The sequence below is a fragment of the Dreissena polymorpha genome, chromosome 7 (assembly GCF_020536995.1).
Source record: "Dreissena polymorpha isolate Duluth1 chromosome 7, UMN_Dpol_1.0, whole genome shotgun sequence".
Lineage (NCBI taxonomy): Eukaryota > Metazoa > Mollusca > Bivalvia > Myida > Dreissenidae > Dreissena > Dreissena polymorpha.
This window is the reverse complement of record NC_068361.1, coordinates 43521525-43541155: the sequence shown is the minus strand read 5'-3', so window position 1 is coordinate 43541155 and position 19631 is coordinate 43521525. Positions and strand designations below refer to the sequence as shown.

Sequence of the window (19631 nt, the reverse complement as noted above, 5' to 3'; positions counted from 1 at the left end):
TTGAAAACGGGCACATTTTGCAAAATTGCATAGAAATTTTATCGAGGTGAATTCGCATTTTTTAAAGTTATCCGCATTCATTCTTACCAATGTACATGTATATAATATATTATATACCAACTGTACAAAGGGTGTAATAATGATTTAAAATATTCATAACAAAACAATAATTTATAATACACATGAAGTTTATTGTTAAAAATACAAGAAAATCTTTTCTGATCAGCATATTAAACATGCAGAAATATGGTGAAAAATCTTATAAAAAAACAATACATGTAATAAACAAAAAAGGATTTCACAAAAAAAACATATATTTATTCCTTCTTGATTATATTTTAAAAATAAATATTTGAAAGCAATAATATGCGTGAACATCAACTGTTAACTAGGTTATAACCATAGAAGTACAAGAGACCATTTGCCTTTACAAGTCCCCAAGCAGAGACGGCATTTTCAGCCAAGATTAAATCCTGTACAGACTTAGACGAGCCTTGAGAGGAAAGGCTAGCGACCATCTACGAAGACCAGGTGTGGGTTTGACATTGGATGTTGCTGTTCATAAACTCGAACAGGAGTTTGGTTGCATCGAAACTGTTGAATCTCTATTGCAGAGATTCTACTCAATAGAACAGAAAGCAAGCGAGGACATATCCACATATTGCGTGAGATTAGAGGACTTATATAAATTAATATCAAGCAAGGAGGATGTAGTAAAGACAACACTGAGATTTTAAAAAGATTTTTATATAAAGGTTTGAAGAAAGAACTTAAACAAATGGCAGGGGTATAAATTTGATACAGTTCATGATTATGATAAATTTAAACTGGAAGTACGAATCATGGAAGCAGAAATTAAAAGCTTTGAGCCAAAAAAAGTGTCATGGAATGAATGTAGATCCAAAGAAATCAGAATTATCTGAAATGAAAGATCTATTGATAAAACTTAATGAAAGAATTGAGAGGTTAGAAAAAGAAAAACATGAACATAATTCATCAGCGTACACAGGTAGAGACTTAAGTAGGAGTCAAAGAAGGTGCTTCAGTAAAACCTCTGGTAGAGGACAAGGCAGTCAGCGGAGCAGGTCTTACAAACCACAACGTCCACAAGGCAGCCACAATTTCTTGCCTAAATGTTTTAATTGCGGCCATAAGGGCCATATTGCAAGACTCTGCCCAAATTAACATGTGCCACTATGAAAGGGTCGAATGGTGGTGCTTCAAAAAAAGACCCTACCTTAGTAGGTGACTCAAATGAAGTCAACCTCACAATAGCAAATGCAGAAACAAGAGCCCTATTAGATAGCGGAAGCTGTGTTAGTGTCATCTCAGAATTTTATTGGAAAGAAAACCTAGCTGAAACATCTCCACTTAAACCATTACAAGATATTGTCAACCTGAGAATAGAATATGCTGATGGACAGCAACTTCCATATTTAGGTTACATAGAAACAGAGCTAAGAATTACGCATGGACTACCAAAATCATCACCACTACATTGTTTATTTTTAATTACGCCAGATACAAATTACTCCTCCAGAACTCCAGTCATAATTGGTACCAACGTCCTATCAGAATAAATTGAAGAATGCCAACAGAACTTTGGTCCAAAATTCATACAGAAAGCAGATTTACACACTCCTTGGTTTTTGGCGTTTAGATGTATTACTTAAAGAGAGAAAGAACTTAAGAGAAACAAGAATAAGATTGCCATAGTGAGGTCTGTAGCAACATCTAGAATAATACTAGGTCCAAATGAATCAAGAGACATTATAGGAGAAACAGACAAAGAGTTAGAATATGGACAGACAGCAGCAATCATTCATGAGACTGAAGATAGTGTACTTCCAGATTACGTAGACATTACTCCCGGCATTGTGAACTACGAATACAAAAAGAACAAGCAACTTGTAGTTAATGTATCCAATCTGACGACGAACACCCAAGTTACTTCTATTAAGAAAACTGCTTTACAAAAACAACATCCATGGTCTCTAAACACTGGTTACTCTGAACAAGTTTTCTGACTATAAGCTGCAAATATACTGGTAAATATGCATAGAAATTACTAGACTACGGAAGACATGATGTAAAAGCGAATGAAACAAAATCAAAATAAAATAAAGTGTTCGGCCTAACATTCTTCTGTAAGTTGAATAATAAATACAGCTTTTAATGCTACAATCGCCTATGATAAAAAAAGAATTGCAATCAAGTTTGAAAAACAAAATCAACTTTAAGATTTTTTTTCTTGCTGCCTTCAACAGCGTTTTGGTCAAATAACAGTTGACAGGTAATCTATTCAACCTCTTCCTGGGCACAAGTGGGCAATCTTAGGCGGTTGATCAGTACTTAGTTTAAATAAAAATGGCGCTATCATAACATTTTACATCCATGTATAAATATTGTCTTGTACAATAATATAAAACAGTTTCATGAATAAAAGTCAACCAATGTATATGAGCCTTGTTCTGGGAAAACAGGGCTTAATGCATGTGAGTACAGTGTCGTCCCAGATTAGACTGTTCATCCTGCACTGACTTATCTGGCATGCCATATTAAGGAGATGCATTAAGTCCTGCTTTTACAGATCGCGGCTCATTAATAAATTGATGATGCTTGGGTCAACACAGTGTATCACAGTTTCTGTTTGAGGTTAGTAGCGGCCCCTTTGTCCAGGAACCAGTGCAGTTCCCCATCTGTGGGCCGAACAAGGGCGGCGGGCAAGGGGGGGTCACCAGAGCCTTCTAATACTCGCTGAAATAGCATTGAATCCATGGTGAATGCATATATAAGAATAACGTTAACAAAAGGTGAAAAGAATTTCTCACTGATTAAATAATACTTACACCTAAATTTTTAATTATTTTGTAAAAATCAAGAAATCCTTTTTAAGTCTGAAAAATATCATATAAGTAAAGGGAAATCCTGTACAAATCTAGCAAAATCCCATAAAAATCAAAGGACATCTTAAAGGGATCTTTTCACGCTTTGGTAAATTGACAAAATTGAAAAAAGTTGTTTCAGATTCGTAAGTTTTCGTTTTAGTTATGATATTTGTGAGGAAACATTAATACTGAACATTAACCATGCTCTAATATAGCCATTATATGCATCTTTTGAGGATTTTAAAACCTAAAAATTATAAAGCGTTGCAACGCGAAACGATTGAATAATTTGGAGAGTTCTGTTTTTGTCGTTAAATTTTGTGAAACTATGAAGATTGCTTATATAAAGTATAAAATACGTCAAGAATGTGTACTTGGCGGAATAGCTCAGTAGGCTAAAGCGTTTTTACTTCAGGACTCTGGCAGGACTCAAGGGGTCACTGGTTCGAAACCTGCTCCGGGCAATGTTCTTTTCCTTTTTTTATTTTTTTTCTTGATTTTTTACTGGAGCTTTTATGATCCAATGTTTACATTTATCAATATAAAGCATTTAATGAAAAAGTTTAAAAAATGCCAAAATCTGTGAAAAGGCCCCTTTAAGAAATCCCATAAAATTCACAGGACATCTGAGGAAATCTCATAACAATCACAGGGCATCAGAGAAAATCCCATAAAAATCACAGGAAATCTTAGGAAATTGCATACAAATCCCAGGGCATCTTAGGCCATTCCATACAAATCACAAGGCATCTCAAGAAATTCCATACAAATCACAGGACATTTGAGAAAATTCCAAAGTAGTCAGTCATCCCATAAAACAATCACAGGACATCTGAGAAAACTCCCTACAATTTTTAAAGGACATCTGAGGAGTTGAATACTGAAGAAAAAATATCTGAGGAAATTCCATACGAGTTGTATTAATCAGATACAATTAAAAGGAAATACCACACAAATAAGAGGTTCAAGAGATGTGTTTGTCAGAAACACAATGCGCCCTACTGCGCCACTTTGAAGCCATATATTTGACCTTTGACCTTGAAGGCTGACCATGACCTTTCACCACTCAAAATGTGCAGCTCCATGATATACACATGCATGCCAAATATCAAGTTGCTATCTTCAATAGTGCAAAAGTTATGGGCAACGTTAAAGTTTTCGGATGGACGCACAGACTGACGAACAGTTCAATTGCTATATGCCACACTACCGGGGCCATAAAAACCATGAAAAACTGAGGTAATCCCATTAAAATCAGAGTAAATCCCATAGAGTTTTAAAAAATTAGTTATTTTTTTAATGTTATTGTGTTTAAAGTTGAAATCCTTTGCCAATCCTTGTAGTAGCATTAACATTGATGGATGAGCAAGGAACTATTGAATCTGTGCCGCTGTCCACAAAATGTATGATAGAAACTTTGGTAAGGTGGAAAAAATACAAAGAGAGGTCTAAGAGACAGCCATATCCCTGTCAAGGTTTTTTTAACGCTGAAGTGGTGACCTTGACTTTAAATCAGTAGTATTGACTCCTGACTTAACGACATCTCCCAAATAATCTTCTCCCAAACAATCAATCTTTCTAACTAATTGAAAGCTTAACTGTATTTTTCATCAAATGCAGACTTTATCTTGAGCTGATGTGACTGACTCATGCCCTCTGCACATTATCTCAATGAGCTTAGCATTGTAGCTTCATGTTTCATGAAAACCGTGGCCCTCAAATGTTACCTTGAAAAATTACCTTGACCTCAGCCAGCTTTCTAAACATTGTCTTATTAACATAAGCATTGCTGCCAAGATTGATCAAAATCTTTAAAGAGGTACAGGGTATATAGAGTGAACATGAAATTGTAGGTTCAATCTTTTGACCTAATATGACCTTCACCTTAAGCCGGCAATGACTGACTTATGCCTTGTCCACATCATCTTTTGGACCTGAACATTTCTGCAAAGTTTCATGAAAATCCTTCCATTGATAAAGAAGATAAGTGCTGTAGAAAAACATGAGGCTCAACCTTTGACCTTGAAGTTTGACCTTTACATGGAGCCAGCATGACTGACTCATGCCTTCTGAAAATGGTCTCAGTGGCCTTAACAGTTCTGACTAGTGTATGAAAATCCTTAATATCATATTAGGAGATATAAAGCATAATGACCTTTACCTTGAACTGGCATGAGTTACTCATGCCTTCTGCACATGTCTAAATGCCCTTAACTTTGAGACAAGTTTCCTAACTTTGAGACACGTTTCCTATAAATCTTTTGAAATCTTATGTCTGGGTGAGAAAAACAAGAACATAAAGCAAGGAGCAGACTTGTTTGGGTGGGCATTCCCCTAGTTTTTACTTACCTGCACCATGTCTGCCTTGGCCACTCCACATGATGCGAACACAGCACACCTGCAATTGTTCACAACTGGCAAGGTCATGGTGACCCTGCAAGGGGGAGGCTTTGGACTGTCTGTGATTGGTGCAATTATCTGTTCCCTCTCCTATTAAATAAACATTGCATACCAATAATACGTACTTCTTTTGATAAATAAAGTATGGGATGCAATTATGAGTCGTTCTCAAAAATAAAAAAAGCATCGCAATTATTAGGTCTTTCTCCTTGTAAATTACAAAAATGCATAACAATTATCAGGTCATTTTCTTCGAAAACCGAATACTAGTATAGGCAAGCAATGATAAAGAACATTACCTGGAAAATAAAAAATAACATAGCAATTTTAAATCCTTTACCTAGTAAATAAACTATAAGATAGGAATTATTAACTTCAGCTTAAAATCAAATATAGCATAGCAGTTATACAGTCATTCACTGGAAAATCTGATACTGCATAGGAATATTTACAGGTCTTTCATTTAGGAAATCATATAAAAGATTGCTAGTAACAGTTACTTCCTGTAGTAACAGATCTTTCTTCTTGTAAATCATATATATAGTAGCTAGTAACAGATTCTTCCTCTAGTAAATCATATATAGGGTAGCTAGTAACAGGTCTTTTCCCATGTAAATCATATATAAAATCATATATATGGTATATTAACAGGTCCTTCTGCTAGTAAATCATACATTGGATAGCTAGTAACAAGTCCTTTCTCTCATAAATCAAACATGCACTAGAATTACGATCATTTAAAGACGAGGTTTATACCATGGATTGTTATCTGATTGATATGGTTGTATCAAGACACAATGGTCCAGCACAATGTATATCCTCAATTTTTCTTCTCAATTCAGAAGATGACATTTGAGTTTCCACTCAGCAGTATTGAGACTGTCAGTCAGCTAAAAAACAATCTAAAATCTCAGGTATAACCATATGCACATACTCCTACTCAAACTCAGGGTTGAGTAAGACTGAAAACTCAAAAAAACTTCTTCAAACACCATTTTGAGAATGATTGTCAAACTAATCTGAAAAAACGAGAACAAAACTCAAAGTTGATTTAGTACATTTACTTAAGTATGTTTGTGGCACAAGGCCTACCCACCTGTAGAAGCGGATGACCCGGGAAGAGTGAGCAGGTGTGCCCATCCGGTCCCATGCCCAGCAGCAGCATGTCAAACCGTGGCAAGCCGAGGCCAGGAAACACATGCCTGATCTTCTCTGCATAGTCACGGGCGCACTCTGAGACTAAGGGAATCCAATAAAGTCAATATGAACAAGGTGAAAACTTGGGTCATTATGTCAACATTTTCTTGCAGTATATTTGACAAATGTTTATGAATAAAGTTTCAAAATATTTAGTTCATAGGAGTGAGACAAACATTATTATCATTATGTTGACTTTTTCTCATAACATAGAGGACAGTTTGCTTATAATAATGATTTTTAAAATTAGGGTATACATTTAATTGAGTATTTGCTAAAAGGAATTGTGATTTTATTTATTTTCAAAGATAATCAGACATCTTTAAATGGGAAGGCTGCATGACTTATGTATCCAAAGAGCTTAATAAAATATATAAATGATAAGAATTCCATGGAGCTAGTTATTCTTCATCTTCATAAACTATCTAGAATGACTTAAGCAAGTACCTGAGAGATTTGGATCAATTGGAAATATATTGTCTGAGCTCATGCCCACTTTGTCGACCAGTCCCTTTTTGTAAGGTGTGTATGTGCAGTCTGTGCTGTCATACGGTACATAGCGCTCATCGCAGAAGAATATCCTCCACTTGGACCAGTCTGTAGCCTTCCCAGGCAGCCCATCGCAGAGGTATTTCACCAGACTGCCACCTGTACAGAGTTGAAAAAATTGCATTTTTTTCTAAATGAGATGTTCATGCTTATTAATTTTAAAATGATATTAGCTGCCTTTTCGATATTACATGATAACGTGTCTAAACTGAAAGGTGTGAGGATTGTTCTCATAGTTCAATTTACAAAAAGGAAAACAAGTTGCCTGCAGGGCTTGGCCAATTATGACCACATAGTATAATTGAATAAACTTGGTAAAATAGAACTTTATAAGGTTACATACCAAATACCAAACCTCTAGGCTGAGTGTTTTTTAATGATAGCTTTAAACAGCAGGATTAATGCATATTGCTTTGTTACTACCCATGCATAATATAAAATATCTAGGCTCTCAGCTTCATAGCGTGAGATTTTTTTTTTGGTTTTCACGACATAAACATATTTGAAAAGATATTAAACAAGTTTCCCCCAAAGCAGGGCCAATTTTGACCCAAGGGGCATGATTTGTTCAAATAACATGTAGGTAGAGACCATTATACACTGTAACTCTATTATAGCCTGTTGTACAAGATCCATAGACCTTGATCACAATATATCCAAAACAGGATAAACATGTAGCTCCAGACAGGTCTGACTTTATCATGTGGCACTTAAGTTGTCAAATTACCCTAAATTTTCATTTTATGTACAGAGCTGCTACATATTTGTACATATTTGTATAAATCTGGTTGCAAAGTCCTACATTCACATTTTTATAACTACATACATATAATATTTGTTAATTATTACAAAATAATCATAGTACAAATTATATTCTTTATCTTCAGGTACAAATGTGAATCTGAACAAAAGTCTTAGCGTAAAATACCTATAAAATGAACCTATGCATTAATTTAAACCTACCCTAACTAATGTTGTGATAGGATTAACAGGCAGCATGTTACTATTATTTACAGTTATTTTTCATAACATTTACAAGCACAAACAGAAACAACACAAGAAGAAAATACAGTTCTACCAAAATTACATCGGACAAGACATTTTGTTTATTAAGCATGTGTACAAATAAGGAATTCATATGCATTTGAGGCATGCATTTTCAAATAGTAAGTACTTTTTTACAGATTTACTTGATTTAAGGAAACCAGTTACCCACAGTGTGGGGCAAAGTTTGAGGGGCGAGAATTGACCAAAACAAAGTTTTTTTTAACCAATTATTGAACCTCAGCCTTGTGGTTTTAGAGAAGATATTTTTAGTTTTCAATGTAAACACCTGAAATGGATCAGTCAAAGATCATGCCTGAGAGGGAGACGTTTTGTGAAAATCAGCTAAGCAGTTTCAGAGGAAAATTTGCCTGAAGAAATTTTGGACAAGAGATACCAAATAACACATATCAAACGACGCCGGACATATACCAACCACAAACCTGCTCAGGTGCGCTTAAAACAATGTTTTTGATTCACTGTTTAGATATTTCATTGTTGAACCACTCCAGCTTACGCTGTCATCATGGTGTAATTGCTATTTATCAAACTTCCAATCTTTGTTATTAAACCATTTACACAACCGCATGTTACACCATTTTCCGAAAGAGCATAACAGAACATGAAATGTAACTTAAAAAGCTCTGTTTCGAGTTGCCATAAATTTAGTGGAGCCTAACCTAAAGAATGTAAACTGCTCTAAGTTACATATGTCGGCCGAAATGCAATTAACCAAATATAAATAGATTTAACCTGATAAACCGACTGTAAAAATTCCATGAATAGCGATTGCTGCGTTTGCTTTCTCAATAACAAATGAACACAGTCTTTCTGCTACTTCGGCATCTGTGTCAAAAACAGAAATGATGGGCGCGGCCATGTTGGCAAATAGCCTCTATATATTACACATTTACGAAATATATTTTACACTATTTTGAGAATTCTTTTATAATATATTACATGTTTCATTTCAGTTTGTATATAAACTTGATGAATGTTTCTTAATTGATCAATTTTTAATATTTTTATTTAATAACACTCTTTAGTTTAAATGCTAGTATTTTCCAAAAATGGCTGATGTGTTGAGTATTTTGAAGCAGTACAATACGAATAAGAAGGAGATAATCGAAAAGGATGATCAAATAATTTTCGGCGAGTTTGCATGGCCGAAAGATGTCAGGACTAACTATTTAGTTTGGGGGTAAGACCTCAATTTATGAAGTTTTGTACGCGTTTCACTTTGATACTCGTTCTGAAATGTGTAAATAGGTCACACTCTACTATAAAATGGTAAATATTGCATAATACCAGGGCTCGAAATTAACGTTTTTTTCTACTTGCAAAACATTGCGAGCTGCTTTAATACCAACTCGCAAAATCAAAAACAGTCTCGCAAATTTTGCAGGAAACATACAAAAGTTTGGACATTAATTATGTACTATTAAAACAAAATAAAAAGTACTTAACATACACATTTTATTTCTGCAATCATACAAATATATCAGTTCCTTGGACCATAAGGGTATTGTTTTCAAATATAAGTGTGTCGTGTTCACTCAGAAAACAAAAGGTAAGTGTCAGTTCGGGATATTTGTAATTGGTTTTCAAATATTGAAAAAATCAGCTATGATATCGTGTGTTGAGTGCGACGTCACCAAAATACAAATCAACGGTTAACTTTACTTTATCTTTCGTATTTTTATTTCCGTCTGCAGGCAAATAGAAACTAGTTATGTTTGGCTTCGATGCCATGTCTGTTCAAGTTCAATGAACAAATGTGAATAGTCAACTGTTTCACGTTCTTTGTTCCAATACTATCCGCGTATCTGTACTATAAGTATACCAGTCTACATACAAGGTGCGCGCTTCCGCATACAGGTATTCAGACGTTCTATAAATTGACCTACAGTTTAGCGTTCATGACGTCGAGTGCATTTATATTACTAGATTTTTTCCCACTATTTCATTACTCGCAAAAAAATACTAGTGGCTTAAAACTTAACTCGCAATCAGTATTTTTCACTCGCATTTTGCGAGTGTGCAAGTGTTAATTTCGAGCCCTGAATACATGTATGTCACATTTTATTTCTCATAGATGTCAGTGCTCATTGGCAGTTTTGAGAATCATTTAACTGTTTCCGCTCTTTGACAATTAATGGGTTGTTAATGACCAGCTGACCATCATTTAGCACAGTTGGTAGAGTGCCATGTCAGTGTTCCGGTGGTTTGGAATTAAGTTCAAAACAAATTCAAAAGTTTAATTAATGCTGTCAGACGTAAATACATTGAGGTTGTCTTGAAAGGTTATTGGGAGGATTGTTGTTTTTGACATATACACTCTAATACATGTGTAACAACCTGTTTTATCTATTATAACTGCATACTCAATACTTTTTCTGTCTCTATCTATTTGTTGCCTGATAATCATGTATATTGCATAAAAAAAAATTGGGGTAAATAATGACCTTAAAAGTGCTAAAGAATTTCATGAACACAGTCGCTCACCATTTTTGTAAAGTGTTAAATTAATTTTCAGGGCCCTCGGTTGGCACTTTTAACCGCCGAATATCGTCAGCTTCCCCTATGATAAAAGTATACTTTTTTCCCCTTTTTCAGCGAAAAATTCCCCCCCCCCCCCCCCCAAAAAAGATACATTTTTATTTATATTTTTTTTTACTTTTATACCTATGTTGCAAGCTTGTATCGTGCTACTAACCTTTGATTAAATGTATATTTATGTAAATCACATTAAAATATAGCAATTATAGGTGTTGAATGGTTGGTGAAAAGATTTTCTAAAATTCCCCTTTTCGCCCAAAACGATGAGAAATTCCCCCTCATGAGGGCTGAGGGTGGCTACCCCTGGCGGCAAGAGAGGGCCCTGATTTTTGCATGCATGACTATTTGAAGATTAAATGCAAAAGATGTCTGATCGAGACATGGGTACAATGTATTCTTTCTGAACATTGTGTGCGTTTTAAATGGCGTGACATTGTACATGATGTATAAACTTTACGTGCTTTTGATTGAGACAAAGAGTCAACACCAAACGCATGCACAATGTTTATTTGAAGCTAGAATTTGTTAACGTCTCATTTACATTAAAATTTGGAAGTGTGTTTCGGATTAAAAATTTAATTGTGCTCATTTGAGAATTCAACATAACAAAGCATGTACAGTTGTGTTTTATGAATTTAACAACAATTGTTAAAACGCTTTCAGATCGAATTTATGTTTGCCAATATTATGATGAAATGAACAATGCCCATGTGCCGTGTTACACATGGTTGCCATCATCTAAGTAACTGGCCAAGATTTTGTAGTGTTCACCGTTAAGACAGATGAGTGTATAAGGTTAAACACACTGCCAGAAAACCTCACACTTATGTCAAGTATGGCACGCGTCATCAGCATGATTTTACTGCCTGCAGGTATTGACTGCCTACAAATGTTGTCGCTTATTCAAAGCATGTGCTCTCAATGGCAAATATCAATTTTCCTAAATAACGATGCTCCACCTGCAGGCAGCCGTTAGTTGGATGAAGTTGAATAAGTCCCATACCGGTTTCACGGTTTTCATGGTTTGCGCTCAGTCTGTCAGTCTGTCTGTCACACTTTTCTGGAACCTGCAATAACTTTAAAAAGTCTTAATATTTTTTATGAAACTTGGAACATGGATAGATGTCAATATGGACATTTGCACGTCATTTCATTTTGTTCCTACGTCAAAAATTCTGGCTGCTATGGCAACAAATAGACTAGAAATACTGCTGAAATGGTGGTTTTCTGGATCCTGCGATAACTTTTAAAGTTCATAATATTTTTTCATGAAACTTGAAACATGGATAGATGGACATTATGCACGTCATTTCATTTTGTTCCTACGTCAAAAATTCTGGTTGCTATGGCAACAAATATAAAAAAAATAATCTGAAAATGGTGGAATTTCTGACAATGGTTGAGCCCGTAGGGGACTTATATTGCTTGACAATAGTCTTGTTGACATAGGATTGTAAATCACCTCTCAAATTCGTTATTGCTCTGATGTTAAGAGTGGCTAGTTGCAGTTACTGAGCAAACACACTGAAAATGTCAAGTGCCTAGCGGACTATGATTTTAAATTCAAGCATCAAGGGATTATTAAAGCACCAGTATATAGAATTGTAGTAATGTAGAAGTATACAGTCATATATTTCCTTCACATCAGGCAGTTAAACTCTGCTCCCCACTTTGCATCATGTGAGTTTACTTGGCCTCAGTCAAGGAGTACAGGTGGCATCATTTTTCTTCACTTAAGTATCTGGTTACTTCGGCTACAAACTGCATTCATACTTTGTCTATGAGGCACAGGTAGATTGGTCTTTTGGTATCTTTACTATGATCTTAACATAAACTAAAAGAAAGCATAAAAACAAAAACAACTCTCAAATGTTGATTTCAAAATGTGAGGCCACAATAACTTTGATATACATTGTATTTTATAGGACAGGAAAAGATGGTGTCCCCAAGGAGTATTACACACTGGACTGCATCTTGTTTCTCCTAAAGAATGTACAGCTTGCTCACCCTTTGTACGTCAGAGAAGCAGCCGTGAGTATACAAAGACTTGAGATGATTAATTCCTTACAAATGCTGTTGCATCTTATTTTAACTGTTTTTTTTTCCCCATTTTGTGAAAAAATGAGTCCCGAACTGTTCAAAATTGTGAAAAAATTAGTTGCAAAATGTGCAAAATTGTAAAAAAAATGAGTTTAAAACTTCTTTAATTAAAAAAAAAAAGAGTTTCAAACTAACCAAATTGTTAAAACAATGGCCATTCTCTAAGAAGAAAAACGCCCCTGTTTTAAGACAGTTTATAATTCTACTTAATTAACTAAACTTAAGCATCATTCTTATACATTTATTGATGTAAAAAGAACACATGCATTGTTTTTATGGATTTGCATGTATATGCCATTATACTTGTAATTTGTGTTAAAATGCACTTGTGTTAAGATCAAGGCAAGATTCAGAGAAATTGTTCAGTCTATTTTTTTTTGCTAAATGTAATTGCCATGTTAAAACCTGAATTACTTAAATACCTCATCTGTAAGCATTTGTAATTTTGTATGACATACTGGTGCATCAGTTTTACTACAATGTATACTGAAGCATATGCAACTTTCTTCTGCCCATCAGTTTTACTACAATGTATACTGAAGCTTATGCAACTTTCTTCTGCCCATCAGTTTTACTACAATGTATACTGAAGCATATGCAACTTTCTTCTGCCCATCAGTTTTACTACAATGTATACTGAAGCATATGCAACTTTCTTCTGCCCATCAGTTTTACTACAATGTATACTGAAGCATATGCAACTTTCTTCTGCCCCTGAAGGCCACCAACGTTCAGGTAGTACGTCGTGCCGACAGAAAAGACCTGCTTGCCTTCCTTAATGGGGAGACAACGACATCTGCAAGCATTGATAAGAGCGCTCCCCTGGAAATATCTCTACAAAGACCCACACAAGGTACATATGGCTTTCTATAGATTTGGGAAGAATCAAGAGTGAAATTGCTAGGTAATTCACGTTTGCCATTTTTGTCTTGCACATACCCTCTTGCTGCCTTTCAAACTGTAGTAGTAAACCATGTAATGTTGAATAAACTCGCTCTTCTTCTTAAGTTATAGACAGCCTCTTCACTATGTGTGTTGTATGAATGATTTGAAAGAAATGTATTATAATTATATTATGATGTAAATCATGAAATAAATATGTGTTATTTACTTTCCAATAGTTATTAGATCAGGCTGCTTCTTTAAGCATGCATATGGCATGTTAGAACTTCATGTTTTAAATGTTATTGCATAATTGTTTCAATAAAGGAATTAATGAAAAGACCATATAATAGCTTCATTAATAATCTTTCAATCCCAGGATTTTTGTCAACTTAAAAAATCAGTTTAGCAGTACCATGTATCTAGTCTCTGCCTAGATGTTTTGTGATTAGATGTCACAAAACACCTTCGGAAGGTTGAGTTATAGCACCAGTGCTTATATTTACAATAAACATGTACTATGTTTTACTATAGATCTTACATTATATGAACCAACTGCAGGCCTTTGCCCAGTTAACTGTTTTCAATACAATGCTATACTTTTGATAAGCCTTTATATTCATGATCTCACTTTGATGGTTAATCTAAACCCTTGCAAATCACTTTGTGGGCTGGACAACTTTCTGTTACATTCTTGAACGCTTTGTTGTAGTAGTGATGTTACTTAAAATTCTCAGCAAAGTTGCGTGTCATTTTATTTGAATGCTGAAATGTGGGACTTTTAAAATTTGAAGAGTTTGGATTGTTGATCAAGGAAGCACTTTTGTTGTTGGAAGATAGTTACCTGTTATAACTGAAAATGAAGTTATGTTGGTTACCCTTCTTGGTAGCTGTCTGCTATTGAGTGTTTCAGTCACTGTTATTGTGCCTTTTTTAGTAAAAAGAACAGCGGAAGAAACAAGCAATGAACAAGAGAAAAAGAAACCTCGTTTGGAGGTAATTGGCTGGTATCTTTCTTATTATATGTTGTTTTTATGATAATTGTAATGTAGTGTTTAATTAAAGTTTATGCAACAGTGTCAGTCAGAAATTCATTGGGTTGTTATTTGTCTTTGCTTAAACTGTTTTATTCCGGCAATTGTTCTGCCTCAAAACCCTGTCTTATACTGGGACTGATTTCTCTCCTATTTCCTCAGATTATAAAAAATAAGTTCTTCTATTAAAATACCAGGATTTTTTAGTCCCCCTGATATAAAATGTCCCTTTTATGTCCATACAAAATTCACTGTTGATGAAGGCAAAGAAACCTGTATTAAAAGGCCCACTTTTTATGGTTAATTACTTATTCTAATGATGTTTTTATAGTGTTTTGGAACTTGATTCCGAAATGTTTTACTGTATGTTCAAACATTTTTATGCCCCCATTTCGAAGAAAGAAAGGGGGGTATATAGTTTTTGCACTGTCTGTCAGTCGGTAGGTCGGTCGGTCAGTCGGTCGGTCAGTCGGTCGGTCGGTCACACTTCATGTCCGCTCTCTAATTCAAATAGTTTTCATCCGATCTTTACCAAACTTGGTCAGAAGTTGTATCCAGACAATATCTAGGTCAAGTTCGAATATGGGTCATGCGGGTCAAAAACTAGGTCACGGGGTCACTTAGTGCATTTCAAGGATTTAGCATGGTGTCCGCTCTCTAATTGAAGTAGTTTTCATCTGATCTTTACTAAACTTGGTCAGAAGTTGTATCAAGACATTATCTAGGTCAAGTTCGAATATGGGTCATGCCGGGTCAAAAACTAGGTCACTGGGTCACTTAGTGCATTTCAAGGATTTAGCATGGTGTCCGCTCTCTAATTGAAGTAGTTTTCATCTGATCTTAACTACACTTGGTAAGAAGTTGTATTAAGACAATATCTAGGTCAAGTTTGAATATGGGTCATGCTGGGTCAAAAACTAGGTCACGGGGGTCACTTAGTGCATTTCAAGGATTAAGCATGTTGTTTGCTCTCTAGTTTATGTGGCTTTCTGATTTATTTTGATATTCTAAGACCTTTTTATGCCCCCGAAGGAGGGCATATAGTGATCGGACTGTCCGTTCGTCTGTCCGTCCGTCTGTCCGTCAGCCTTTGCGTTAAGATTTCGAAAATGCTCATAACTTCTATGTCGCTTCAGATAGCAATTTCATATTTGGCATGCTTGTGTATATGGACAAGGCCTTTCCATACGCACACAAATTTGGACCCCTGTGACCTTGACCTTGAACTTAGGGTCCGCGTTTAGGTTCGAAATCTGCGGTCTAGGATTTGAAAAAGCTAATAACTTCTACCAAGCGTTTACACAGTTATACTTTTATGCAGTGACAAAGTTACAGTTGGGGGCATCCGTGTCCTGTGGACACATTTCTTGTTTTCCTACAATTTGTTAAGATGTTTTATTTCAAAAATGATTCTAAATGTGTTATGCAGAAAGAGCTATAGTGTTCAATTTTATAGGAATGTATAAAGAAAAAATGAAGCCAAATAAAAACCTTTTTAGCTCAAAAAGATCAGTTTGCAGTAATCAACTAATTTTGCAGAACATTTATATATCAGAATGATGAATTGTAACCTACATGTATCAAGTTGATGATGTGTAACCTGCCTCTATCATTTAGATACTATCCTGTGACAAAAGGTTCCATATAAAGCACATAGATTTGTCTGTTTGTAGGAAGAGCAAGTTCAGCAGGCCAAGAGGAAACTGGATACACAAGATCGATGGATACATAGGACTCATCTGTCTTACCTGCGGCACTTGCGTAACCATGATTGCTTAACCCTTTTCCACTCAGACGCAAAGTGAAAAAGGCTATGTGCAAACAGCATAAAACCAGAACAGCTTGCGAGTAACTCGCAGTCTGTTCAGGCTTTATGCTGTTTGCTGCTCATCAGATTCTAAGGGTTGGAAATGAAGCCTTTAAACTTGAATCTAGTAAGAAAGGTCTTAAGTTAAATTTAACTTTCTAAGGGACTACAAACACGTCAAAATACGTATTTATGTGAGAAAGAGTTATATATTGTCTTAAGAATAGATAAACTGAGTCTGGTTCTTTGAAATCTCTGCATAATGAATATGCCTTTAGTGGCCATCCCAGATTAGCCTATGCAATCTGCACAGGCTATTCAGCGATTACACTGTACACTTTTATTGAATTTTGTGTTGAATGGATGATCTTCTAAATTAGCCTGTTTTGACTGCACAAGCTAATCTGGGACAACACTTTACACAAATGCATTAAGCCCCATTTTAACAGAGAGAGGTTCAGTTATTATATTACAATGAAATCAGTAAATATCTCAAAGCGATTCTTTTGAAAAGTTAGAGAAACAAAAAAAGTTTGTCTATCACCAAAATGACATTAAATAGAATTAATATAAACAATTTAAAGCAATCTTATCAAATTAAGTAGTATTTTCTTTTTTATCATCAGAGATTTATATTTGCATCTTTTTCTCTTTTCATTTCAGTAAAAGGTGTTGTGCTCTTTAAAAAGTATTTGAAATTGTAAATACATGTGTTTCAATAATATTTTATCTGAAATGTTTACACTCACCATAAAAAGATGGATCAATTTTGATATAAGGAATATTTTCAGTGAAATATTTGATTAATATCTTGATGTTCAAACGGCAAATGCAACAAAAGCCTTTTAAGCTTCATGGTAATATATGAGCCTTGTTCTGAGAAAGCTGGGCGTAATGCATGTGCGTAAAGTGTCGTCCCAGATAAGCCTGTACAGTCCGCATGCATTTAGCCCAGTATTCTCAGAACGCGACTCATATGGTATTTACCATGATAATTCATGTTTTTAAAGTCATCAAGTATTCACTTTGACGACCAAGCAAGCCTTTATTCACACATTATTACTTGAGACCTGGAAATGTTACAAATCCACATTTATGAAAAAGATGATCTGAACAATGCTGCTTCAAATAAACAGTTGCAGGGCTTTCGGGCTTATGCAAATTTCGATCATTGTTTTTGCCTATTGAGAGGGTCATGCTTGGTTCATTATAGTTCCTCATCACTTCACGAGGCCATGCCTCTGGAGAAGATTGCAGCCATCAAAGCCAAGCGTGCCAAAATCAAGCGAACCAAGATTAAAGGTAGGTTACTGACTACCCGGCCAAGTTACTGTTGATCAATGCTTTGCCAGATATTATTGACATATTTTATCTAAGTTTGAAAACTTGTCAGTGAATGAATACATGTATTATAGGTAGATAAGGTCTACTAGGCTGATTGCAGTGAATGAAATGCGATGACGGTTGTGCCAGTTAGTTGCTTATAGTTATGCAACATGCTTGTAAAAAATGCATGGATATCATGATTTCATGTGCTGTACCTTTATTTCATTGAATTATATTCTTGACGTCTCATTGCTGAATCACTTCAGTTGTATAACAAATATTGAATTGTGTATTTTAAATACTTGATCAGTTGGGAAATAATGAAGTTTAATCTAATTTACATGTTGGAGGATGAACGCTTCTTCCTCAAAGTTCGATGGAAATTCACACGTACTTGCCTTTGAACGCTATCATAACACCCACATCACCTTTTCACATTGACATTGACCTACCAATAACATCAGTGCTACTTACTATAAAGCTTTGATACTTTCATTCCACACCTCGCACATATACATTGCCTAACCTAAATTTATCTTGACATTGAACTTATTTTGGACTAAGAATTATTTGAATCGACAAATCAGGGGTGTGATTTTTCCGCGGATCCGCGGATTTCCGCGGATCGGGTTGTCCCGGATGTCACTTCTGAGATTTGCGTAAATTCGTTTTAAAAAATGTGGGGGAGAGGGGCTACCACCGATTCCGCAGACGTATTTCATAAGCGGCCCGAAATATCCGGGGCCCGCGAAATCTCTCCGCATTTTACACTGGTTGATTCTGCCTAAGCATTTTTAAAACGAGCCATAAAAAGTCGTTTCCCAATCTTCCAATTAAAATTGTGTTCTTAAAATGCGCGTAGCTGATTTGTTTGCAAATGGCGCTGTTGTGAAGAGAAAATTAAGATTATTGAAATAACAAATAGCAATCGAATAAACAACTGACATCACCTAGTCTGATAGGAATAATGAAATGTGTTTGTCAAAAAAAAAGACTACGTTTTAGATACAAGCAACACATATTTTGTTAAGAAATGTGCCCACTGAATTTGTGTCACGGAAAGCAGTGTTTGCAAATTTGAGTTTAGTCTCCTCGCGAAGTATAACAATTTAGAAGAGTATCGTTCAAACATCGTTCGAACATGGAAATAGACAAACATGATTTGATTTATATGTCTGTGGTTCTGTGTATAATCAGATTCATATGCATATTCTGCTTTATAATGTTTGTCACGCTGTTCAGTTAACTGATCAGAAATAGCTTTGAACTGAGTGAAGATGTGAAATGCAAGATATTGAAAGGTAAACAAATTAAATATATTAATTTAACTCAGTTAATACATCATTAACACCAGAAGAACACTCAAGTGTGTTTGTTTATATTTAGTCTATTAACTGTAATTCAATACATTGAAAACCTGCTGCTATTGATCACAATAAATACTTACTTAACTGTTTACTTTGCATCCTCAGTATGTTAAATGTGAAGTTTTAACAGGTTTTTATAAAGAATTGTTATGAAGTTCAAAAGTTGTTTATTTTAATTGCGTTATGCGCGCCATTCGCGTAGTCAAAATCAGTCAACAGAATTTTCATCTCCTCCCTGACTTTGCCTCAATCACCACCCCCTGCAATTAATGATACTGACAAGGTTTCCACTGAGTGCATCAGAGTTATGAAGTGAGTATTTTGTTCATTTTGTTCTTAATATTCAGAGGGGAATTTTGTTTGTGGCTGGAAATATATTATATTTTGGCTTGGGGATGAGGCCAAAGTTTTGCCCTTAAAAATGAACAGAAATATGCGCAGGAACAGTTTTGCACTTTCACCCTCACTTGACATGAAT

General features: G+C 35.2%; 2 protein-coding genes across 2 annotated transcripts; one reads left to right on the top strand and one right to left on the bottom strand.

Annotated features, from left to right (window-relative positions):
- Positions 1–199: 199 nt before the first annotated feature.
- On the bottom strand, positions 200–8983 carry LOC127838997 (6-phosphogluconolactonase-like). Its single transcript, XM_052367143.1, has 5 exons — positions 8832–8983; positions 6933–7133; positions 6385–6527; positions 5238–5378; positions 200–2757 (listed from the first exon to the last, which is right to left on the bottom strand). Exons 1-5 carry the CDS (start codon positions 8956–8958, stop codon positions 2638–2640), a joined length of 732 nt encoding a protein of 243 aa, XP_052223103.1. The 5' UTR covers positions 8959–8983; the 3' UTR covers positions 200–2637.
- Positions 8984–9112: 129 nt separating this feature from the next.
- On the top strand, positions 9113–16484 carry LOC127838894 (parafibromin-like). Its single transcript, XM_052366957.1, has 5 exons — positions 9113–9279; positions 12563–12668; positions 13458–13590; positions 14557–14615; positions 16327–16484. Exons 1-5 carry the CDS (start codon positions 9149–9151, stop codon positions 16456–16458), a joined length of 561 nt encoding a protein of 186 aa, XP_052222917.1. The 5' UTR covers positions 9113–9148; the 3' UTR covers positions 16459–16484.
- Positions 16485–19631: the final 3147 nt, after the last annotated feature.

Coding starts and splice junctions, on each gene's coding strand:
- LOC127838997 (XM_052367143.1), bottom strand. CDS start 8,958: ATGGCCGCGCCCATCATTTCTGTTTTTGACACAGATGCCGAAGTAGCA. Junction 5,379..6,384: donor CGGGTCATCCGCTTCTACAG/GTGGGTAGGCCT, acceptor TTTATTTAATAG/GAGAGGGAACAGATAATTGC. Junction 2,758..5,237: donor CCAAGGCAGACATGGTGCAG/GTAAGTAAAAAC, acceptor ATGCTATTTCAG/CGAGTATTAGAAGGCTCTGG.
- LOC127838894 (XM_052366957.1), top strand. CDS start 9,149: ATGGCTGATGTGTTGAGTATTTTGAAGCAGTACAATACGAATAAGAAG. Junction 12,669..13,457: donor TGTACGTCAGAGAAGCAGCC/GTGAGTATACAA, acceptor CTGCCCCTGAAG/GCCACCAACGTTCAGGTAGT. Junction 13,591..14,556: donor TCTACAAAGACCCACACAAG/GTACATATGGCT, acceptor TGCCTTTTTTAG/TAAAAAGAACAGCGGAAGAA.